The sequence below is a fragment of the Mobula hypostoma genome, chromosome 6, assembly GCF_963921235.1.
Source record: "Mobula hypostoma chromosome 6, sMobHyp1.1, whole genome shotgun sequence".
Lineage (NCBI taxonomy): Eukaryota > Metazoa > Chordata > Chondrichthyes > Myliobatiformes > Myliobatidae > Mobula > Mobula hypostoma.
The window spans coordinates 165,448,807-165,475,307 of record NC_086102.1 but is presented as its reverse complement, the minus strand read 5'-3'; the positions used below and the strand labels follow the sequence as shown (position 1 = coordinate 165,475,307).

Here is a 26,501-nt window from a genome sequence, read left to right as displayed (position 1 = left end):
CATCAGCAAAGTATAAATTACTGGAAGATATTCTAAGTATTTAGATACACAGGGCCTGATTATGAATAATCAGCATCTGTTTGAAGATGATAGGTAGCATCGATACAATCTTAAGAGTTTTGAGGAGGTTACCAGGAAAGTTGATGAAAGAAAGACACTGGATATTGTCTCATGGTCATTAGTAATAAGGTCCTGCATGGGATGGTCATCAAGAAGGTTTGGTCACTTGCCATTCAGGATGAGGTAGTACACTGGATTCGACATCGGTTTTGCAGGAGAAGCTAGAGAGTGGTGGTAGATGGTCGTTCCTCTGAATGGACTAAATAGGCCAAATGGCCTGTTTCTGCACTGTAGTGCTCTGTGACTGACAGCAACGGACCCTTCTGGCCCACTCAGCCGTATTGTCCAATTACACCCAATTAAGTCATTAACCCGTACATCTTTGGAATATGGGAGGAACCTCAGAGCAAATTCACCAGGTTTTGTGGAGAACATACAACTCCTTACATGGAGGGGTAAAGCTGAACACGGGGCAATGGCGCTGTAATAGAGTTATGCTAACCACTGCTACCATTCCGTTTTTCTGCAATACCAACCGGGGTTCAGTGGTAGCCGGAGCGCTCTGGAATGTATCTGGCACCTCTAAGAAAAAAGCCGAGATAAACAAGCTAATTAATTAGGTGCCACCCAAGGTGATTTGAGTATCTCAGAAACTACTGATCTCCTGGGATTTTTACGCACAACAGATTCTGGAGTTTACAAAGAATGGTGCCAAAAACAAAAAAAAATCCAGCAAGTGGCTGTTCCGTGAGTGAAAACCGTGTTAAATCCACTTGCTGGATTTTTTTTGTGGACCCATTGATTGAATGTTTCAAAATCAGCTATACTACTACTACGTCGACTCAAGCCTAGGGGGCCGGTGTCGGGCAGAATGACGGACTCTCCACTTCTCCCTCATCAGTGTGTTTAGTTCATCTACATTAGCCACGCTGCTGTCTTCTAGGAGCGTGTTGACCATAGTCTTGGGAGGGTGCCCAGGGTTCATCCTCCCATGCTTGGGCTCCCATATGATGACTAAGCTGGCAGGTAGCTCGGTGTGGCATAGACGGTGTCCCGCTAGTTGCAGTCTTCTCGCCTTGATTTTAGTGGTGAGCATCGATAGGTCATCATAGAGCTCGACATTCGCCATGTGCTCTTGCCAACTCACGTCAAGAGCCATCCGAAGCATTCGTGTATAGCAACCATCTAGAGACTTTTGCATAGTCTTGGGAGTGTCCACGTCTCGCATCCGTATGTGAGAATGGACTCTATCACTGCTATGAAAATCCTCTTTTTTAAGCCCTCTGGTCAGGTTTGACTTCCAGATTTCCTTCATGTCATTCATAGCCCTCCACGCCAGTGCCTTCCGTATCTTTATGTCCTTCTCCGAACTCATCATTCTTGACCCGAGGTACTTGTAGTCAAAGACTTTAATGGTATCATTCTTTATGGTCTTGAGAGTACCTTCGTCGCAGTTAAACGCCATGTACTCTCTTTTTAGTGCTTAGGTGAAGTCCAACTTTATTGCACTCAATTTCCACTTTTGTTAGTTGCTGCTGTGCTTCCTCCATCTAGTCAGAGAGCAGGACTATGTCATCTGCAAAATTGAGATCTGTAAGCATAACTGGTCTGACCCTTTTGGTTCACCCTGGTTTTATTGTAAAACCAAGCTTGTCACGATCTTTGGTAGCTTGACATAGAGCATAATCAAGGACGATTATAAAGATGTAGGGTGCCAGAGTGTCTCCTTGCAGCATAGCAGCTAGGAGCTCGAACACTGCTGTTTCTCCGTCTGGTGATACAACTTTCGCCATGGTTTTGGTATAGCTGGACTCTATTGCTCTCAGTAGATGGTCTGGCACTCCGTAAGCTTTCAGGATCTTCAGCATTTTACCTCGGTGAATGGAGTCCTCGATAATTTTACAGACAGCAAGTATCTGCACTACTGTTGTGCGCTTCTGCCGAAAACCATTCTGACTAAATCTTAGCTTAGGGCCAATGGCAGTGCGAATCCTGTTCAACATCACCCAATTGTATAGCTTTGCTAAGATGAGGTCAAGCTGATACCGCGGTAGTTATCTGTCTTCGTGAGGGATCCAGACTTGGAGACTGGGATAATGTTTGAGAGCAACCACTGTTCTGGTTTGTCGCCTTTCATCAGTGCCGTATTACATATGTCCAGCAAGATATCGCCCAGGTCGCAGTTCTTTAGGACACAGCGCTCCTGCCCTGTTTGAGTGCATATTTGGCCTTCTTCAGTTCCTCAATGGTGAATGGGCCATCATCGATGTCCACTTGCGTTAGTATTGTGGGTATGTCCTCTTCTTGTTCTGTGATCGTTGGAGGGCTTCCCAGCAGGTTCTTAAAGTAAGTAAACCATGTCTGGACACGGTCTATACGCAGAAGGGAAGCAGGAGTGAAAAAGAACCAATGTGACTCAACTTCTTCCAAAAAAAAAAGGGACAGAGAATTCCAGGCCAGTTAGATTACCATTCACTGCTGGCAAGATGCTTAGATCATTAAATAAAGAGGGAATTACTATTTCAGGAAACTCAATATAATGAAAAGTAGTCAACATGGATTTAAGAAAGGTAAATCATATTTGATAAAACAGCCTAAATTATTTGAGGATGTAACAGGAGTCGTAAAAGGGATACATATAGATATAAAGCTTTTACATTTTCAAAAGTCATTTGGCAAAGTGTCATGTAGGAAGCCATAGCATAAATTAAGAGCTCATGGTGTTGGACGAAGTGTGTTAACATGGTTTGATAACTGCCTGTCACATAGAAAACTAGAATCTGTAATAAACTGTTCCTTCTTCAGACTGGAGGGATTTAACTCCAGCTGAAAAATATTTAGCAACCTTCACTGAAATTTAATCTTATTAGTTCACAGCTGACTTAGCATAAATAATCTAATTAGAAAAATTATTTTTGATGTTTAGCCATTGTATTGCATGCATAATGGTGCCTGTAAAAACAAATTGCTAAAATCTAAATCCTAACGAGAACTCTGCTGGGAACAAGTGGGAAGTCATAAGGGATAACCAGTAACTTATGTCAAGATACTTGAAGTTCCACTACATCATTATCTTAAAAAGGCAGAAATATGAAATTGACCTGTGTGTGTTTTTCTGTGACGTTGTAGCTCATCACTGCGAGTGAATCGTTTCCCACAAAAAACCCAGTTACACACAAAAGGTCGTTCTCCTGTGTGCCATCGAAGATGAGCTCTAAGGTGGGATGTTTTTCCGTAAGTCTTTCCACAACCTGGAAAATGGCATATATGCTGTTTCTTCTTTCCCAAGTTACCAGAGGATCTGTGGAAAAGAAACAAGTTCAAATATTATTGACAGATTTCAGTCCTTTTCTATGAATTCTGAATATGTTTAATAATATTTTTAAGTATTCTTACAGATTCAAAAGCAACTGAATTAAATAGTAACAGCAACTGATATCGACACACATTCTATACAAGTACTGAAATTCAGCTATTTACCATCAACACAAAACAGTGTAGCACAGGAAGACCCACCAGCCCACACCGTCTATACTGAACATGATGCTGTTAAACTAATCACATCTGCTTGCATATTATTTATGTCTCACCTTTCCCTGCCTGTACACACGCCTGTCTAAATGCCGCTATCATATCTGTTTCCACAACCTATCCTGGTAACGTGATCCATGTACCTATCACCATTCCAAAAAGAATTAAATTTTTTTTTTTTTTTAAATTGCCTTGCCTCCTTTACACCTCCCTCACACGTCAAACTACAGGGTCCCCAACATTTTTTTTAATACCATGAAGCCCTACCATTACCAAGGATCCGTGAATACCAGGTTGGGAATCCCTGCCTTAAAGCCATGCCTTCCAACATTTAACATTTCCAACTTGTGAATAACATCCTAACCATCCAACCCATCTACATCTTGCATAATTTTATATACGTTTATTCAGTTATCCTTATGCTTTTACTGCTCCAGAGAAAACAATCCAAGTTCGTCATAACTCTGCTTGCATGTAATACAACATCCTGATGAATGTCTTCCACATCCTATGATATAGACTGGATACAGAAAATTCAGTTTGGTGCCCAGAATGATGGACACTTAGCATGATACTGTGTCCTTGATGTACAGAACATGAAGATCTGAGGAAAATAGGCAAAAGATACACGATTAAATCTGATTAGGACTAACAGTTGAAACCATATCACCATTTGAAATTGAGGAACAAAACTAAAGAAGAATTAAAATGAGAGATGAAAATATGGAAGGATTTAAACAGTGGACTGGGACTAAGAAACTGAACGAAGGACAAAGATTTTGGATGACCAAAGTAGGAGGGGACGAGCACTAGAGGCAGGGTCTTGGGAGTAAATATCTACAGATGTTGAGAACCTAAAACAAAAAAAACGCAAAGTGCCAGAATCATGAAGCAAGTCAGACAGCACCAAGTCAGAAACAGAATCCGTCTTTAAGGTCAATGACACTGCTTATGTAGAAAAGTGAGAAAATAAGCATATTTTCTAACTCTGATAAAGGTTCATTAATCTGAAACATTGATTAGAGGGTGGAAGCATTTCAGTGTCAATCAGATGCTACATAACCTGTCAAGTTCTTTTGAAACTCAAGTTTCCATTACGTAAGGTGTCTACAATAGTTTACAAACACTCAGTTCTAATTGATAGCAATCAGAGTCAAGTCTCAGCTTGGAATTCAAATGGACAGTGAGGTTATGTGGGGAAAAAGCCACAAAAAAAATCAGTGGATGTATTTCAGTAGGCAAAACATAAGCGCTTTCATCATTCTAATACCTATCTACAAGTTACAACTCATCCAAAACTCCCCCCAAGTCAACTGACTAATATTGTCTCAATGTTGAGAAAGGTGCAGTGAGGTAAGTTTTACCACATATGTAGAAGCCATCCCCTTGCTTGGAAATGCTTTGATTACAGAACAACTGAAATGGGGCAAGTTTGACACTTGAGGGACAATGGGGATCATGTTGCAAGCAAAGGTGGAGAGGGCTTTTCCAGAGAAAGTCCTACTGATAAATGAAGTGAGGATTATACAATAGCAAGAAGGAAAGCTATGAGGAAAAAAAACTCACAGGGTTTGTTTGGGAATTGCAAAGACATTAACTTTCTTACAATGATTTGAGTGACGGGGAATCAAAGTAAAAGGATAAAATGAAGAAACTGGGGTGGCTTCCATGGAGCAGAGAAGATATATAAAAGTACATAAGATTATGGAAACATTGAATCAAAATCTTTTTGCCATGCTAGGGATAACAAAAATAAGGGGGAATGGGTTTAAGGTCAGAGGAAGGAATTATAAAAGAGATCTGAAAGGCAGGATGATGTTGATATCTGGAATGTGCTGCCAGAGGTGGTGGAATCAGTGTAATTACTAAGTTGAAGCAGCACTTAGACAGATACTTGAATAGGCAAGGCACGAAAGATGCAGTCTCAATGCAGGCAAACAGGATTAGTGAAGATTGACAAGAAGGTCAGTGTGAACCTGGTGGGCTGAAGGTACTGTACGATTCTGAGATATAATGGATGCATTTAAAATCAAGGGACAGCATTCAGCCTCTAGAGGTGCTGTTCATTTTGTATGCAGTACATTCTATACAAACACCACTTCCTATTTACAAGCTTTTTTTAAAAAAAAACATAATTTCCTGTTAATTTGGATTTCCACTTGAAGCACACATGGTAGAAAGACATCCAGCTCAATCCACTTTATTTGCCCTTGAAACAGCAATATCTGAGTCTTGAGTTTCTCAATATTGGTAAACATTTTGTAGATGTACTTTGAAGGAAGTATTAAACTATCGTCATGCCACAAGTCCACTCTAGTCCACGCAATAGCTATAGAATGTTGTATGTATGTATTGCCTCGTTTAACAGTGATTATGTAAATAATTGATAATGTTAGTATATTCAGACATGCCACAATTCTGTATGGAATCTAATATGTGTTTAACTTGACTTGCATCAGTTTCATTAAGTTTTCTCATTAAAAAGCTTGAAGAAAGCATCTGGCTCAGGTGAGCTTTGAGAAGATGTTTAACTCCATGCCTAGCTTCGTACACAACACATTGTGAGCACAGTAGAGGCAAAATGCAGTAAAATGAGGGGTAGTGGAAGCAGATAGAATCCAGCCATTCAAAAAGCACTGATTTAGTACTCTGAAGCAAAATCTTTTATAGCTGCGAGAGTAAGGTATGGAATTAATTGGATTGATTTAACTTTGGATTGAACTAATATGGATGAGTTGAAAGCTTTCTTTCCATCTTGTAATTAGTGAGTTTAAAAAGAAACTGTAAAAATGAACATTTTGTTTAAGCAATGAAACTTAAAATCTCAAAGAGCTGGCTCCTGTGACAATTTAAGCAGAGCTGTATTCTGAACTGCTAAAAAGTGTTTTGGCTGAGCTTCAGACTTTAGCATTCCAATGAAAGGCAATCTCAATGTGTGTCTGAACTTCCAAGAAGTCCATGCAAGATAAAATTTAAGATTGATGATTAAAAAGGACAATGTTATTAAAATGTTTATATTTCAATTTGTATACAATAGCTTATTTGCATTTGATTTACAGTAGTACTCTGAAAATCCAATAGTTGGCAATCTAACTGCCATGTTATTTTGAAAGTGCTGCACAGTAGCCAAATTCTAAATTAGCAAATACCCAAGTTTAGCTTATACAATATAATTTAGGGTAATGATTTTCACTTTAGAAGGAAACATTTATTATTTCTCTAAATCTTGAGGAAGAATGGGACCCTCCAGATAATTTAATTCAGCACTGACCAATAGCTATCGCCAACAATGGATATCCAATAATCACATTAAAATCGTTTTATAAATGACAGATTTTGATGGTACAACAAAAATATCTAATAAAAGGAAAAAATTACCTAAACCCTTAAAACAAAACAAAATCCTCTGTCTTTGACAGCTTGACTATGCATCATCAGTTAAGACCAAATTAATTCACTGTGGACTTTCTAATAAAGTCTGAACAATTCTAAAGGAGCAAGACTAATTTCCGTAACAAATCAATATAGTTCTAAAGAGTTAATTCAGAACTGTGAGCCCAGTGATGAAGCAGTCAAGGCAAAAGAGAGTTTCAAGGTAACAAATAAGAATTTGTATTAAGCATAATCGTACCTTCCCAAGACGTCCTTGCAGTTAGGACAGGTACACGCAACTCGGCGGAGCCGTTTTCCTGGTTGATACTGCTGGTCACTTCCATCCTCATCCAGGTTCACAGATACTTGTGATAACTCACTGGAACCAAGGACTGATGCATTTCCCACATTAGTCACTGTAGAAGATTGTGATGCTAGTTGCCAGGATTCGGAATCATCCTCCTCTTCTTTTATTTGAATATCTGGAATAAATAAGGCCATGTTCAATCTCACCTATGTATTTTCAAGACAACAAAAGTTCTTTTAATAAACTTTCATCAATCAATATCCCATTAAAATGTGGACACTTTATTCAATAGTTTTCATTTTAAAAAATTATTGGCAGACATTGAGCCTTTCAATGTAATTAAATCTGACATATTGTCATAAAATTCATGAAATCAACTTAATTGCAAGTATTTGGACACAAAAGAAAACTAATCTTCTGTTGCAACTGTACAAACAAGATTGAGCTTGACATCTAAGATTGTCATCTTCCACTTTCAGCAAATGACTGCACTCAAAAAACAGCTAGTTTTAACCTAAAATTTGGTAATGTTATCTATACTCTCAGTGCAATAATCAAGCAACTTAAATTCATGCCTGAATAATGCATCGTACATGAAGATCTCAAAACAGATTCAAACATATTTAGTGCTGGATATATAGGGAAAAAAGCAGAAATGCTCGAAATACAAGTTAGTCAGCACCTGTCGAAAGAAAATTTGTTAACATATCAGAACGGTGACTGCTGGAGTTTTTGAAATAAATGTTGATACAAATACTGACAAAAGGGACAGGATAAATGATGAAAGGATGGATGGCAGAAGAAATAAAGAGCTAAATGAACGAGAGGTATTGGGAGGTATAAATAGCAGATGTATACACAACTGAAACTACAGGCAAAATCATGAGCATTAGAAATGTGATAATAATGGTGAATCTGGAAGGCTATAATATGCCTCATCTTAGAACAAGGTGCTGTTTCTGTAAGGCTTTATAAGGAGTTGAAAACATCTTGGAACAGTACTGTACCGAACTGAAAGAACTTGTAATCACTCCCTTATTTGGCATTTGGTTTTTGCCAATGGCTATTTATTTATTTATTGATTGATTGATTGATTGAGATATGGTGCCGAAAAGACCCTTCCTGCTCTTCGAGTCACACCACCCAGCGATCCCCGATCTAATCTTGGCCTCATCACAAGACAATTTACAATGACCAATTAACCTACCAACCTTTGGACTGGACTGTGGGAGGAAACTGGAGCACTGATTAAACCAGAAACCCACGTGAGAACATGCAAACTCCTTATAGGCAGTGGAGGGATTTGAACCCAGGTCACCTGTACTGTAAAGCATTGTGCGAACCATTACGTTACCATCCACCCCATTACAGTTTGTAGTGTGTGCAATGTATTAAACAGAAAGGTGTAAATGCCTGTTTGATCCTTAAATAAAAGTTCAGGTTCCTAGATAGTAAGAAAGGTGGCGGCAAAAGTGCAGCTATAGTATACCCTTTGATTACACGTGTTGGTGGCATAGATGTTAATAGAAATTAGCAAAGCAAAGCATCCTGGAGGAAATGGTCTTTTAAAATTGTTGGAAGTGTATGGGAAAGACAGTTTGCTGGTAGGCAATAGACAATAGTTGCAGGAGTAGGCCATTTGGCCCTTTGAGCCAGCACCACCATTCACTGTGATTATGGCTGATCATCCACAATCAGTACTGTTCCTGCCTTCTCCCCATATCCCTTCACTCCGCTATCATTAAGAGCTCTATCTAACTCTTTCTTGAAAGCATCCAGAGAATTGGCCTCCACTGCCTTCTGAGGCAGAGCATTCCACACATCCACAACTCTCTGGGTGAAAAAGTTTTTCCTCAACTCCGTTCTAAATGCCCTACCCCTTATTCTCAAATTGTGGCCTCTGGTTCTGGACTCCCCCAACATTGGGAACATGTTTCCTGCCTCTAGCGTGTCCAATCCCTGAATAATCTTATATGTTTCAATCAGGTCCCCTCTCATCTGTCTAAATTCCAGTGTATACAAGCCCAGTTGCTCCAATCTTTCAACATATGACAGACCTGCCATCCCAGGAATTAACCTCGTGAACCTCCGCTGCACTCCCTCAATAGCAAGAATATCCTTCCTCAAATTTGGAGACCAAAACTATACACAGTACTCCAGGTGTGGTCTCACCAGGGCCCTGTACAACTGCAGAAGGACCTCTTTGCTCCTATACTCAACTCCCCTTGTTATGAAGGCCAACATGCCATTAGCTTTCTTCACTGCCTGCTGTACCTGCATGCTTACTTTCAGTGACTGATGAACAAGGACACCAAGATCTCGTTGTACTTCCCCTTTTCCAACTGAGCCTCAAGCTCATCTGCTTTATTTCTTATACTTCGTGCATTCATATATAATACAGGTTTCTCCCGCCATCCGAAGGTAGAGCGTTCCTATGAAACGGTTCATAAGCCGGAATGTCTTAAAGCGAAGAAGCAATTACCATATATTTATATGGGAAAAGTTTGTGAGCGTTCGCAGACCCAAAAATAACCTACCAAATCATGCCAAATAACACATAAAACCTAAAATAACAGTAACATATAGTAAAAGCAGGAATGATATGATAAATACACAGCCTATATAAAGTAGAAATATTTTTCCACAATCATTGCCTGAACTGTTCTCTGTAGCGAAAATCTCACGCAAGCGCTGTCGACAAAAACACGGCGCAAGTGCTCTCCAGTAACCTTTAAGCTATGAAGCTGCCAAATCATACCAAATAACACGTAAAAATACACAGCCTACATAAAATTGAAATAATGTATGTACAGTGCAGTATCACTTATGGGAATCGGGAAGACAGCGAGCACACTGATGGTGGTGTGTCAAACTGAGTCGGAGTTTGGGTGGTGCAGTGGCCCCCACCCTCCAGGCAGCGAACTGATATCGATCTGCGAAGCATGCAGTGGTGCAGCGGTAGCCGGGAGGCACACAGCACATCTTTAAGAAAAAAGCCGAAATAAACAAGCTAATTAATTAGGTGCCGCTCGGCACGTAATTGTCGGCCCAGATCAGAGGTGACACAATTGGCAATCGCCTCTGATCTGGGCTGACACTTACGTGCCGAGCGGCACCTAATTAATTAGCTTGTTTATTTTGGCTTTTTTCTTAAAGATGTGGTGGGTGCCTCCCGGCTACTGCTGCATTCTCCACGAATCGGTATCTGTCTGCGGCCTGGGGGATGAGGTGGTGGGACACTGGGGTGTCATCTCATCGTCGTCTGTTTCCATTAGGGCAAGCAGGTCATCTTCTTCTATCTCTGCCTGCCTCGATGTGGAAGGTCGAGGTTCGTCGTCTGATGTGGAAGGCTTGCTTGACTGCTGAGCCTCGCACATTTTTCTATCATATAGTTCTTTGTAAGGACTCAAACCATCTTGCAAATATGCACTAAACCGTACTTTATCATTACTCATTCGGTTTCAATTGTTATCCTTTCCTCTTCCAATTGCATCAGCTCTTCATCTCAGTTCTTGGTCATGGAATGCCAAAACCTCTTCAACATCATCTTCCTCAGCTTCCACAAGCCAAACTCACTTTGTCCTTACTTCGTTCACCACGATCGAAACGCTTAATTATGTCTAGTTTTACGCTAAGTGTAACATCCTTACAAGCTCTTTCAGGCTTTTCCAATACCTTAGAACTCATCTTGCAAACCGCTGCTCACAGCATGTGCTTAAGCAATGCCTGGCGAGAATGCAGTTCCGAATCCGAGGGAGAGCGGCTGTTCGGGGCGCACGCTGCCTTTCTTCATAACAGTGAAAACACCTTCTGTTAGTGAAAACAGGGAACTAATGTAGGTCTTTCTTTCGTAAAGCGAACGTTCGAAAAGCGGGGGACACCTGTACTTTTAATTCATTACTCCCCTCACCTTTCACATCGATTCCTATTACACTTGGCCATACTCTCCGATCCTTTCCTGAGCTTTCTGCCCCGCTAATTCTGTTGTCTTTCTTAACTTTCCTGATTCTCTCTTTCCCTTTAACTCTATCCTTATATTTCCTCTCCTCCCCCCCACTATATAGTTTAAACACACCCATGTAGCAGTGGCAAACCTGCCTGCCAGAATGCTGGTCCCCCGCCTGTTAAGGTGCAACCCGGCCCTTTTGTATAATTCATCCTTACCCCAAAACAGATCCCAGTGGTCCAAGAATCTAAATCCCTGCCTCCCGCACCAGCTCCTGAGCCACACATTCAGATCCCCTATCTCCCTGTTCCTGCCCTCACTAGCACGAGGAACTGGAAGCAAACCGGAGATAACCACCCTGGAGGTCCTGCTTTTCAGTCTTCTTCCGAGTTCTCTGAAGTCACGCTGCAGAATTCCTTTCCTCCTCTTCCTGATGTCATTTGTGCCAACATGTACTACTACTTCTGGCTGTTCACCTTCACCCTTGAGGATGCTCTGCAATTGGTCCGTGACGTCCTTGATCCTGGCACCAGGGAGGCAACACACCATCCTGCCTGTTGCCGCAGAAACCCCTTTCTGTACCTCTCACTATGGAGTCCCCTACTATCACGGTTCTGCCTGACGTCTGTCTCCTTGGCTTTGCTTCAGCACCAATTTTTGACTCACAGACCTGTCCGCCTCTTAGACTGGCAATGACTTCTGTCCCGACAGCTTCCAAGAGGGTGAACCTGTTTTCAAGAAGTACATCCCCCAGGGTATCCCGTACTCCAAGCCTCCATCCCTTCCTCATCGTCGCCCCCCTTCTATCTTCCGGTGTCTTCGATGTAACGATCTCGCTGTAGGTCCTGTCCAGAAAACTCTCGTTTTCCCGGATGAACCTGAGGTCATCCAGTTGCTTCTCCAGTGACCTTGAACATCACATCAGAAACTCATGACATTTCTACTTGGTGGTAGAACTGGAGTACAGATACACCATCTAATACACATTGCTAAGGTATGATGAAATACAGTGGGAAGGGTATCAGTATGGTACTAATGAATAGTATACACTAATTAAATCAAGTGGCTCACTTTCATTACCAATTTTATGTCTTTGAAATAAAACAAAAATAGCTAAAATTTTATATGCTTTTTTTTCTTCATCATATCACTAAGAGTTATCTTAAACCATATATTTGAAAAAGTAACAAGCAGGATAGACAAACCAGAATCAGTTGGTGTCTATTTGGACTTTCAGAAGGCCTTAGACAAGATGCCACACATGAGGCTGCTTAACAAGCGAAGAGCCCATGGTATTACAGGAAAGATTCTAGCATGGATAATGCAATGGCTGATTAGGAGGTGGCAAAGAATTTCTGGTTGGCTACCAGTGACTAGTGATGTTCAACAGGGGTCTGTGTTAGGACCGATTCTTTTATATTACATGTCAATGATTTGGAAGATGGAATTGACAGCTTTGTTGCAAAGTTTGCAAACGATATAAAGAAAGGTGGAGAGTTAGGTAGTTTTGAGGAAGTAAAGAGGCTATTGAAAGACTTAGACAGATTTAAAAAATGGGCAAAGAAAATACAGTGTCCAGAAGTGTATGGTCTTTGGTAGAAGAAATGAAAGGGCTAGCTATTTTCTAAATGGAGAGAAAATACAAAAAAACTGATGCACAAAGGGACTTGGGAGACATTGTACAGGATTCCCTAAAGGTTAATTTCCAGGTTGAGTCTGTGGTGAGGAAGGCAAATGCAACGTTAGCATTCATTTCAAGAGGACTAAAATATAAAAGGAAGGATATAATGTTGAGACTTTATAAAGCACTGATGAGGCCTCACTTGGAGTATTGAGAGCAGTTTTGGGCCCATTATCTTAGAAAGGATGTGCTTAAACTAGAGAGGGTTCAAAAATTGTTCGCAAAAATGATTCCAGGATTGAATGGCTTGTCATATGAAGAGTGTTTGATGACTCTGGGCCTGTATTCACTAGAATTCAGAAGAATAAAGGGTGACCTAATTGAAACCGATTAAATGGTGAAAGGCCCTGATAGAATGGTTGTAGAGAGGATGTTTCTCAAAACCAGAGGACACAGCCTCAGAATAAAAGGGCATTCTTTTAGAATGGAGATGAGGAATTTCTTTAGTTTCTTTAGTTTAATTTCTTTAGTGGTGAATCTGTGGAATTCTTTGCCACAGGCAGCTGTGGAGGCCAAGTCTTTATGTATATTTAAGGCAGAGGTTGATAGATTCTTGACTGTACAGGGAGAAGGCTGGTAATTAGGGCTGAGAGGAAAACTGGAACAGCCATGATGAAATGGCAGAGCAGACTCAATTAGTCAAATGGCCTAATTCTACTCCTATATCTTATGGTCTTATTTGCACTCTTGCCTAACCATTACTCATTCCTGTGTCTGATAAGCCTCATTGTTGTTGTATCTTGGAAGTTAACTACCCTGTCCTGTTTATGGCAAGTTATTTAGTATTACAACTTTCACTCCATCAACAGCTAAATGCAGCAAGTGCACTATACACGAATAATAGCAGTTTATTCATTTGTGTACAAATACCAAATTAACCTACAATTTAATAAGTTACAGTATTCAAAGTATTAATGAAAAATCTTGAGTGGATTTTATAAAGCAAATATAATCTGTGTCATCCAATCAAATTAGAATTTAAGATATATTTTGTGTCAGGAATGCTAAAAAAAGTTATAAAATACATTGATAATAACAAATAAGCCAGAATGCAATATATAACGGAGATGGCCAGATTTAAGAAAAACCTCTCTGGTACACTTAGTCCCAATTAAAGGCCTTGATCTTAAAATCATGGTGTCTGCAAATAATCCTCACCAGTTTAAATATTGAACATTTTATGAACAAATGTAGGCTATGTGATTAACAGGAGTTACAGCGGATAGCTGGACACACTGAAAACCAACACCACAGAGCAGGATTAGAAATACCAAAATTGTCGTACCTGAAACTAAAGTCTAGCAGAAATCTCATGTAGTACAAGAATTGTGCTAACAAGCTAAGATGTTCTTTCCCAATATGAGAACATTTACTGAGTCTTATTCTAGCTTCATAATACATGCCAAAATAGATAAACCATCAGCTTTAAGAAAAAGAATCAGTTGCATTCGCACAAATTATTATTTTTTATTTGGGACGCAGGCATCTCTGCCAATGACAGCATTTATTTCCCAAAAATAATTGCCTTTGAGAAGTTGGTGGTGTCACTACCATACATTAATGGTGATTTTTATCCTTCTGCTAAAAGTATTCCCTCAAAGCTGTTGGGTTGAGTTTAGAGTTCAGACAAAGCAAAATCTGCCACTTAGTACCCTATTTCACAACAAGAAATCATTATTCAAGAGAGAAAATACCCAACCCAAATGATTACACAGGTTTACAAATAAACGAAAATAGCCAGTATCTGCAACCAAGACTATCAGAAACCAAAGCACATCAAATAAATTCCTCCCCCAAAAAAGTGAAAACTAGATACAACATCTTCACTGGAATAATTTTTTTTCATTTTATTCCAACTGTGCAGGACAATAGACAATTTTCTTGGACAGTAAAAGTATCAACTCCATATAATAGAAAGGAATAATTTCCACAAATTATTAACCATAATTAGTTAAGATAGCATCCTCGAATGACTACAATGGTCAAATAATGTGAACTGAACATGTGATGACCAAACTAAACTCATATGACCAATTAAGACTGACACCCACACTGAATAAAGATAGTGGGCCTTTCAAATCAAGTTGGAACTGGTATAACCCTATAGAAAACTCAAATCAGAAATCAGCCACTACCATTAAATGCAATTTTAGTTAAAGTAACCTCTCAAATTTGTTATCTGGTCTGAAAAATCATTCTAGCAATCTGAACTCCTATAACCCACAGAAACAATGTGACAGATGTAATGTTAATTCTTTCGCTCTGTCTTGTTAAAGTAACTGCCTTGTAGAACCACCAATTAAGGGACTGGGTGAAACCCAATTCATAATACCCCAGCATAAATTTAACATGAAGTCCAAGTATTACATGATGTATATTTGGTAGCATTCTCACCAAACCATGATGCAAGAGTTTCAAACACACATTAGTACAAAAACTTAAAACTAACATCTCACTCGAACATTCTAAAAGACATGATCAGCAAGGCATTATGCCTCACCAACATCACAAGGTCATAGTTTTAAAATCCTACTATAAAAATAAAACATTTTTGCAATTTTACAATTATCATGCGCAATTTGGTTGCCATGTTTGACCATAGTTACATTCCAGTACCTCTCTGCTCAGAAAATAAAGCAAGCTTCTGAAAGGCACAATGCAAATGATAACAAGTCCATATTCCATTAGCAAACAGAGGTATAAATGCCATGACTGTGAAAGGGAATATGAGAGCAAATTGATATTTACTTGCAAACACTATTCTTCAAACCTTCCAGCAGCTGAAATGATACAAATCTATCATTTGCCACGATGCTTACAAGAATCTATTCCTTTATTAAGTGACATTAACCCATGAATTGTTGCATGTCATTACCAGTTCGTTATTTGCAGGCACTTCTTCCAAACATCTAAGGTTCTTAATCAGGCCATAAATTCAATATTAACATTTTATTATGCAGCCATGTCAGAATTAGGAATAGTGAATATTTTAATAATTTCAAAAAATGTATGTTTGGAAGTGATCTAATGCAGCCAATGATTCTATTCAAAGAATGTAGCTAGCCTTTCATGAAAGACAGTCAATCTTTCTGGCATCCAGGTTACTTAGCCTGAAGTCTGTGATAGGAAGTGTACAAAAATTAATCATCTGTCAATAAATATAGGCAGGGAAAAGATATATATCACAGTGCCTGTAATATTGTGGTTTCATCTGAGAGACTCTACGACCCCAAAACATAGAAGAAATAGGCCATTCAGCCCGTCAAATCTGCTCTGGCATTTCATCATGGATGGCCCATTTCCCTCTCAACCCCATTCTCCTGCCTTCACTCTGTAACCTCCACACCCTGACAAATCAAAAACCGCTCAACCTCCACCTTAAATACACCCAATGACCTGGCCTCCACAGCCGCCAGTGCAAACGAATTTCACGGATTCATCACCATCTGGCCCTAGACTTTCCCGCCAAAGAAACATCCTCTGCACTTCCATTCTATCTAGGCCTTCCAACATTCGATAGGTTTCAATGAAATACACCCTCATTCTTCTAAATTCCAGCAAGTAAAGGCCAAATGACATCAAACACTCCTCATACAATAAGCCTTTCATTCCTGGAATCATTCTCGTGAACCTCTGAACCCTCTCCAATGTCAGCACATCCTCTCTTAAACTAGGGACCCAAAACTGCTCACAATACTCCAACTGAGGCTTCACCAGTACCTTATAAAGTGTCAGCACCACATCCTTGTTTTTATATTCTAGCCCTCTCAAAATTAATGCTAACATTGTATTTGCCTTCCTTATCCCAAACTCAACCTGCAAATGAACCTTTAGGTAATCCTGTACAAGGACTCCCAAGTCCCTTTGAACCTCGGATTTTTGAATTTTCTCCGTTTAGAAACCAATCTTTGCTTTTATTCCTTCTACCAAAGTTCATGACCATATACATATCGACACTGTATTCCATTTGCCACTTCTTTGACAATGCTAACCTGTCCACGTCCTTCGGCAGCCTCACTGCTTCCTCAACAGCATCTGCACCTCCAGCTATCTTCATATCATCCACAAACTTTGCCACAATTCCTTCATTGACATACAATGTGAAAAAACAAGGTCTCAGCATTGCTTAGTCACAGGCAACCAATCAGCCAATGCTCTATCCATACTAGTAACTTTCTTGTGAATACCATGGGCTCTCAATTTGTTAAGCAGCCACATGTGCAGCACCTTGTCAAAGGCCTTCTGAATATCCAACGACACAACATCCACCAATTCTCCTTTGTCTATCCTGCTTGTTACTTCCTCAAAGGATTCCAACAGATTTGTCAGGCAAGAGTTTCCTTTCAGGAAACCATGCTGACTTTGGCCTATTTTACCATGCACCTCTACGCACCCTGAAACCTCATCCTTAACAGTCGACTCCAACATCTTTCCAATCACTGAGGTCACAGCAAGTGGCCTATAATTTCCTTTCTTCCACCTCCCCTCTTGAAGTGGTGTGACATTTGCAATTTTCCAGTCCTCCGGAACTATACCAGAATCAGTCTTGAAAGATTATTACTAATGCCTCCACAATTGCTTCAGCTGCCTCTTTTAGAACCTTGGGGTGTATACCATCTGGTCTAGGTGACTTATCTGCTTTCAGACCCTTTAGCTTCTCAAGCACCTTCTCCCTAGTAATAGCAACTGCACTCACTTCTGCCCTGACACTCTCGAACTTCCAGCATACCACAAATATCATCCACAGTGAAGAATGCAAAATACTTATGCTTTTTCCTATCTCTCATTCCTACCTCCAATGTAATCGTTCAGCTGTCCAATATTTACTCTTGCTTTTTTTAAATCCTTTATATCTTGAAAAAACTTATGGTAAACTTTGATATGGATGGCAAACTTACCTTCATACTTCATTGTTCCCTCCTCAAGGCTTTTTTAAATGACCGTTCAGGTTTTAAAGAGTTTCCCAATCCTCTAGCTTTCCACAAATTTTTGCTATTATATACCCTTTCTTTTGTTTTACATTGGCTTTGACTTCCCCTGTCAGCAACAGCTGTGTCATCCTGCCTTTAGACTATTTCCTCTTCTTTGGGTTGTATCTATCTTGCACCTTCCAAACTGTTTCCAAAAACTCCAGTCATTGTTGCTCTTCTGTCCTCCCAGCAAGTGCCCTTTCCAGTCAACTTTGGCCAACTCCACTCTCATACCTCTGTCATTCCCTTTATTCCACTGCAATACCAATACAACTAACTTTAGCTTCTTCTCAAATTGCAGGGTGAAGTCCAACATATTATGATAGCAGAAAGCAGGATCTTCCAGTGGCCACACATTTTAATTCCACGCCCCATTCCCATTCTGAAATGTCTATCCACGGCCTCCTCTACTGTCAAGATGAAGCCACACTCAGGTTGGAGGAACAACACCTTATATTCCGTCTGGGTAGCCTCCAACCTGATGGCATGAACATTGACCTCAAACTTCCGCTAATGCCCCACCTCCCCCCCTCCGTACCCCATCTGTTATTTATTTATTCGTTATTTTTTTTCTCTCTTTTTCTCCCTCTGTCCCTCACTATATTCCTTGCCCATCCTCTGGGCTTCCCCCCTCCCCCTTTCTTTCTCCCTAGGCCTCCCGTCCCATGATCCTCTCATATCCCTTTTGCCAATCAACTTTCCAGCTCTTAGCTCCATCCCTCCTCCTCCTGTCTTCTCCTATCATTTCGGATCTCCCCCTCCCACTTTCAAATCTCTTACTATCTCTTCTTTCAGTAGTCCTGACGAAGGGTCTCAGCCCGAAACGTCAACTGTACCTCTTCCTATAGATGCTGCCTGGTCTGCTGCGTTCACCAGCACTTTTTATGTGTTGCTTGAATTTCCAGCATCTGTAGATTTCCTCGTGACTGCCTCTTAGGGGTTCCTTTATCTGAAGCTTCCTAATCAAATCTAGTTCATTACAAAACACTCAATCCAGAATTGCCCTTTCCCTCGTGGGTTCAACCACAAACTGCTCTAAAATGCTATCGCGTAGTCATTCTACAAATTCTCTCTTGGGATCCAGCACCAATGTGATTTTCCAGGGCTACCTGTATACTGAACCCCCCCTTTTGACAAGTTCATCTCTTTGAAATTTGTAGCTCATATCCTGGCTACTGTTTGGAGGCCTGTATATAAATCCATCAAGGTCTTTATACCCTTGCAGTTTCTTAACTCAACCCATAAGGATTCACCTCTTTCTAAGGATTCAATTTCATATATACTTTTAACCAAAAGAGCCACACAACCCTCTCTGCCTACCTGCCTGTCCTTTTAATAAAAAGTGTACCATTGGATGTTAAACATGGACAATGGTCAAAATTACAGACATGTTAAATTACATAGGTTATCATCTAGTCTATTAAAATGTTATTTCTTAATGAAGTAAATTATCAGCAGCTTGAAATGGAGGGCACAGTATTTCAGAGAATTCTTAACTAAAAAGGGAGAAGTGCAGAAATCTAATTAAGCTTGAATATGAATTTTAAGATCACTGCTTCTCATGGGGAACATTTAAGTTCAAGCACCATCGTTTTAAATGTTACTGCAAAATCAAATGTTCTTTATTCTATTGTTCACAAGTTTGAAGTTCAATTTCTTCATGCTTCCAAAATGTGAGTTTCACTGGATTCTACTAGATAGTCAAAATGCCAAAGACCAAATTAGTAAATTTGTCAGGGTGGTGTGAAAAATCTTTTATCAGCTACGTGTGGAAGTTTAGAAATGCACTGTGGAAGCTATTACTCAGAATGATGCAAAATTAGGAAGAGAGGCTATCCATCAATATTTCTCAAAAGATCAGATGAAAACAGGTCTATTGTTTCAGATCAAGAACCCTGCAAAGGAACCAATGCAGGGTCAGTGACCTAAACATTCCGTTTCACTCACCAAGAAATGCTACCGGATCTGCTGAGTATGACCAGCAATGTTTGTAGTAATAAATTCCATCACACTTAAATCAAAAGTTAAAAATATGGAAGCATTTTGGCTTTGCAATTTAGCCTCCTTTTAAAGAGTTGTGCATCACTGATTTAGACAATGCTAGACAGAGTTTTAGACACTGATATTAGTTTATGAGAAAGGATCTAGTGCTTTCCTGGCACATATGACTGATAAACTCTTCTTGGGCTTCCAGCCGGTTATAGGTATCGATTATAGCTGAAGTTTCGCTGACAAACTCCACCATCCCTGATGAAGATGGTGGAGTTAGTCATCAAAATGTCAGTTATAATCGATACCTGGACCCAACTGGAAGCCAGAGAAGGAAATAGATAGTTTGTGACATTTTATTGCCTACTGTTTTTGTCCTTCTAGTGGAAGGGGACACAGATTTGGAAGAAACAGCTAAAGAACCAATAGCAAGTAACTGAAGTGTGTTAGCTTGTGGAATAAATTCCTAATATTATGCACCGCTACTGAAGGAAGTATAAGCTTAAGGTGGTCCTGGGTAGTCCACTTTATCCTGGATGATAGCAAGTGTTGAAGGTACACTCTTGAGCGATGAAGAGTATTCTCTAACTCCTGAACTTGTGCCTTTTAGTGGTGGAATGCATAAAAGTTGACAAATTCTTTACAAGCACCCTGCAATGCAAGTTCAAAGTGGCTTTGAACAATAATCCCTAACAATTTCCAAATGAAAGCCACAAGATAAGCACACAGAAATATGACAAATTACCAGGCTAAGAAATACAAATCAGTCTTGGTGCTCGAGTCCAATGAAATACACATCTTCCATAACCACCACCCTCTCCCACCCCCACCCCCCATGCCATGTCCACTTCTCAGAATTGAAAAAGACCCAAGGTTCTCCATTCTTTTATTTAGTTTTAAAGCTACTTCATAAAATAATCTCCATGCACATACTGAAAACCAAATAAAACAAAGAACATAAGTGAAGCAGGGATGCTTTTATTAGAAACATAAAATATGCATGCACCATTTGGAAGATAAACATGACAGCCCATCTCTAACGGCCCCATGAGTTGTTGAAGTTGGTTCCTTGAACTTCCACATCCATTGTGATATTACTCACCCAGCATATCAGGAAAGGATTTCTAGAATTGTCACCAAGGCAAGATTATTTATTACTATATTTTCAAGTTAGATGGCAACATGTAATCTAACTACAAAATCAGTTCCAAGGCACCTACTGCTTGTGTAGTCAGAGCCAGAGTTATACAGCATATAAACTACTCCTTTGGTAATTAAAAACTTCATTTGCAGCACTTTCCCCCTTAGCACTAACACCTTGATGTACAAGTTTGAAAGGGGCTTGTCAAGCTTCTGTTTGATGTGTGGTATACATCATTAGAGGCAGTGGTGGAATCAGATACAATTATTAAGTTTAAAGTTCAAAGTAAATCTGTTATCGAAGTGCACTTATGTCACCATTTACTACCTTGAGATACATCTTCTTGTGGGCATTCACAGGAAAACAAAGAAATACAATAGAACCAATGAAAAACTACAGAGGCTGACAAATATCTTTGAGCCAACAGCCAAAGTATTGCCTGGTCTTACAGCCTTTAATGCATCCAATGTTCCTTGTTTATTTATCTTTTGGAGTGAATTGAATTGGCTTTCAGGAGGAAGCAGGCAGTTCATCTCAACACCACTATTTGGAAGATGAGGTTGCAAATGCTTCAATTGTGTCTTTAGATTCACTGAATCCATGCTCAGTAAGGATGGGAATGCTCTTGAAGCTCACCATGCTGGTTACTTTTAATTTTCCTTCGCAGCTGAATGTGACAATACTTCAGAACTTTGATCTGATTTTTAGGTTTTCAGAATCACATAGATCTATGCACAATACTAGACAAAACTCGACAGTGTGGCCTCATGTTACAATTGTAACAAGACTTCCCATTTCCAAACTCTAATCCCCTAACTGAAGGCTAATATGTTACTTACCTTTTCAATTAATTGTTGGACTACGTGAAAGAATCAGTAGACCAAGGGTAGATTTTTTGATCATTCCACTGGTTAAGATTTACAGTCTGGGGAAAAAACTCAACCATTCTTCGCTACAATAACTGATCTTCAATTCACATAAACACATTCACCCCGACCCCCCCACCCCGAACATCATGATGCACTTTCATTAAATTATTTATTTTCATAATTTTTATTTATAAATGTACCCATGTGTTTTGCAGCCTGCTTTGAGGGGCTGCATTAAGAGAAAAGTCCAAAGTCACCTGTTCACTCGTCAAGAAACGCAAGCTGGAAGTAGTATTTGGATTTACTTTTTCCACAAGTTCCAAGAGTGTGAATTTTATTCTGTACCTCAGATTTTTATGAATTACTTAAAGATAAAATTCTGTAATCTAAACAGCAGTAATGTAAGGGTTATCTTATCTTTTTTAAACACTAATAATTAATAATCACTGAGTGCCAGACAACTGAAAGCTAAAAGAAAATAACTGCCTACTCTGAGCTGCAATGTTCTAAGTTTTTATATAGAAGAATAAAGGACAACAGGAGCAGGAATAGGTCTCCTGGTCCCGCAAACCTGAGCCAACATTCAAATATAACACTGGGTAAAGATTTTGGGCTGCTGATCATTAAAATTATCATGACATTTCCCCATCATTAACTTTTTTTTTGGAATCGCCTACATTTGTCATTTCAATTCATAATTCAAGTCAATTAAGATGTCGGCCACAATTTAAGTTTTTCTCTCTTGTCCAGGCATGCCTGGGCGTGCTTTGGGTTGCCAGCATGACCAATAATGGTGCTGTCCATCCTTCAATACCAATCGGCCATGCAACACATGAGAGAAAACTACCAACATTTGGAAGTCTTGTTGAAACACAAACAGTACAGCAACTACAACTGGAACAACTATGGTGATCTGAAAGTAGTAGTGCTGTTACTAGGAATGCAGCTCGGATATACCACATACTGTGATTCCATTTGCAAATGGACCAATCGTGCTAAAGAATCTCATTACTTTAAAAACCACTGGCCACACAACAGTGCACCTTAACAACTTCACCATTGTTTTGGGAGATTTTAACAAGGCCAGTCTGAAAAAAAAAATCACTAACCAATTACCATCACCAGATCACTTGCAGTACCAGAGGAAACAACACACTGGACCGTTGCTACACCACCATCAAGAATGCCTACCGTGCTATTCCACGCCCTCACTTCGGGAAGTCTGATCACCTGGCTGTACTTCTACTCCCTGAGTAGAGGCAGAGACTGAAGACTGCAGGACTAGCAGTGAGGGCCAAGAAGGTATGGCCAAGGGAAGCACAGGAACGGCTACAGGACTGCTTTGAATCGGTGGACTGGACTGTATTCATGGATTCATCTTTGAATCTGGATGAGTATGCTGCAGTTGTTACCGACTTCATTAAAACCTATGTGGATGAGTATGTGCCTACAAAGACTTACCGTACATTCCCAAACCAAAAGCCGTGGATGAACCAGGAGGTACGTCGCCTGGTGAAGGCTAGATCTGTGGCATTCAAGTCTAGCAACCCAGGCCTGTACCAGAAAACCAGGTATGATTTGCAGAGGGCTATTTCAAGGGCGAAGAGACAATTTCAAACAAGGTTGGAGGTACTATCAAATGCACGGCAACTCTGGCAGGGTCTGCAAGACATTACTTCCTGCAAAGTGAAACCTAATAGTGTGAATGGCAATGATGCTTCACTACCAGATGAACTCAACACCTCTATGCACGCTTTGAAAGGGAGAACACAACTACAGCTGTGAAGATCCCTGCTGCACCTGAGGACCCTGTGATCTCTGTCTCGGAGGCCAATGTTAGACTGTCTTTAAAGAGAGTGAACCCTCGCAAGGCAGAAGGGTCCTGATGGAGTACCTGGTAAAGCTCTGAAAACCTATGCCAACCAACCAGCATGTATTCAAGGACATTTTCAACCTCTCACTGCTACAGGCAGAAGTTCTCACTTGCTTCAAAAAGGCAACAATCATACCAGTGCCTGAGAAGAATAATGTGGGCTGCCTTAATGACTATCGCCTGGTAGCACTCAGATCGACAGTGATAAAATGCTTTGAGAGGCTGGTTATGACTAGACTGAACTCCTGCCTCAGCAAGGACCTGGACCCATTGCAATTTGCCTATCGCCACAATAGGTCAACAGAAGACACAATCTCAATGGCTCTCCACATGGCTTTAGACCACCTAGACAACACAAACACCTATGTCAGGATGCTGTTCATTGAATATAGCTCAGCATTTAATACCATCATTCCCACAATCCTGATTGAGAAGTTGCAGATCCTGGGCCTCTGTACCTCCCTCTGCAATTGGATACTCCACTTCCTAACCAGAAGACCACTACCTGTGCAGATTGGTGCTAACATATTCTCCTCGCTGACAATTAACACTGGCGCACCTCAGAGGTATGTACTTAGTTCACTGCTCTACTCTCTGTATACACGTGACTGTGTGGCTAGGCATAGCTCAAATAACATCTAAATAACGACACTACATTGCCTAATCTCAAACAATAACAAGATGGCCTACAGGGAAGAAGTCATCTCTCTGAAAGTGGTGTCAAGAAAACAACCTCTCCCTCAATGCGCAAAAACAAAGGAGCTGACTATGGATTAGAGGAGGAATTAGAGACAGGCAAACCGCTATTGCCATCAATGAATCTGAGGTTGAGAGGGTACACAGCTGTAAATTCCTCAGCACCCACATCACAGAGGACGTCACATGGTCTGTACATACCAGCTGTGTGGTGAAAAAGCCACAACAGCACCTTTCACCTCAGACGGTTGAGGAAGTTTAGTATGGGCCCCCAAATCCTAAGAACTTTCTACAGGGGCAAAATTGAGAGCATCCTGACTGGCTGCATTACTGACTCTTATGAGAACTGTACCTCCCTTAACCGCAGGACTCTGCAGAGAGTGGCGCGGACAGCCCAGCACATCTGTAACTGTGAACTTCCCATGATTCAGGACATTTACAAAGACAGGTGTGTAAAAAGGGCCCGCAGGATCACTGGAGACCTGAGACACCCCAATCACAATCTATGCCAGCTGCTACCATCCGGGAAACGGTACCACAGCATAAAAGCCAGGACCAACCGTCTCCGGAACAGCTTCTTCCACCAGGCCATCAGACTGATTAACTCACAGTGATTTGAGTGCATTCTCTGTTACACGGAGTGTTCTATTTATTATAAATTACTATGATTGCACATTTAGATGGAGACGTATGTGAAGGATGTACGAAATAAAGTCAATTCAAAATTCAGGAGAAGGAATCTAATATTTCAGACAAATGTTTCCAGGAATAACTGAAACCAAGATTAAGGAAGGCATTTTCGTTGGTCCCCAAATCAAACAGGTCATCAATGACAGGCAATTTAAAGAATTTCTAGTTGGACCAGAGAAAAATCGCATGGAAGGTATTCAAGAATGTTGCTGAAATTTTTTTTGGCAACTACAGAGCACCAAGCTACATGCAGCAGGTTGATAACATGCTTCAAGCATGAAGTGCAACATGTCAATAAAGATTCATTTTCTGCATTCCCATTTAGACTTCTTCCCTGCCAAATCTTGGCGCCGTCAGTGATGAGCACAGTGAAAGGTTTCATCAGGACATTGCAGTCATAGAGAAATGGTATTTGGGCAACTGGCATCCATCAGTGCTGGCTGGTTATTGTTGGACACTTAAGCGAGAAACCTCAGACACTGAGTACAAAAGAAAATCACCAACGAAACATTTTTAGCTTAGTTGAACCATTCAAAATGTCAGCACCATTATGCAAATAAACACATTATATTGAATAAAAGTTAATTTCTCATTTCTCCAAATTCCTAGGTGATATAAGTAGTCTGAAATTATACATGTTCAGCTTCAAGCAGTCCATCATAAACACAAAATATTTCTGAGAAAGCAACACTTTTGGAAAAAAAAATTGCTGTCCAGTTTAATCATAGCTGATCTGTCCTGGCCTCCTATATGTCAGTTCCCTAGAACCTTTAATTTTCTGATCTTTCACAAATTTTTCTGCATCTCTAAATACCTCCAATGACTTATCTTTCACAACAGCCTTTGACAGAGAATTCCAGAGATGAACTACCCTAAAATTACCATGCATTTTATTCATCCTTCATCTTGTAATTATGCCCTCACATCCAAAATTCTCAAACCCGTCATCCCTCAGAATTTTTACCAAGTATTACAAATTCCATTCCTCATTCTTCTAAACCCTAATCTAGACCTAATTTCTTCAGTCACCCATGTAGAGATTCTTAACAAAGGGGACCAAAACTACGCATGCACTGCAAGTGTGGCATCATCAGTATCTTATATAATTGTAACAATATTTCTCCATTTTCTAAACTTCAATCATCTTGCAATAAAGGCCAATTTGTCATTTGTTTTCCCAACATGCTGCACCTGCCTAACCTTCTGCAATTCATGCACAAGTTCACCTAGATCCCCCATTTGCAATCTTTTTCCATTTAGATAAGAGTTATACTGCACAGAAACAGTTAGTTCAGTCCATCAGGTCACACAAAGCAGTGGGCACCCATCTGTATGAACTCCATCTTCCAGCTCCAGGCAATAAAGGCTAAAATAGC

General features: G+C 40.2%; 1 protein-coding gene across 4 annotated transcripts in view; it reads right to left on the bottom strand.

Annotated features, from left to right (window-relative positions):
* sp3a (sp3a transcription factor) overlaps positions 1-26,501 on the bottom strand; it is a 60,022-nt gene that overhangs the window by 7,196 nt on the left and 26,325 nt on the right. For all 4 annotated transcript variants that reach the window (XM_063052156.1, XM_063052157.1, XM_063052155.1 and 1 more), the window contains 2 exons: positions 7,223-7,445; positions 3,162-3,361 (listed from right to left, as the gene is read on the bottom strand). In XM_063052156.1, coding sequence (XP_062908226.1) covers positions 3,162-3,361; positions 7,223-7,445 — 423 coding nt within the window. The remainder of the gene's footprint in view (positions 1-3,161; positions 3,362-7,222; positions 7,446-26,501) is intronic.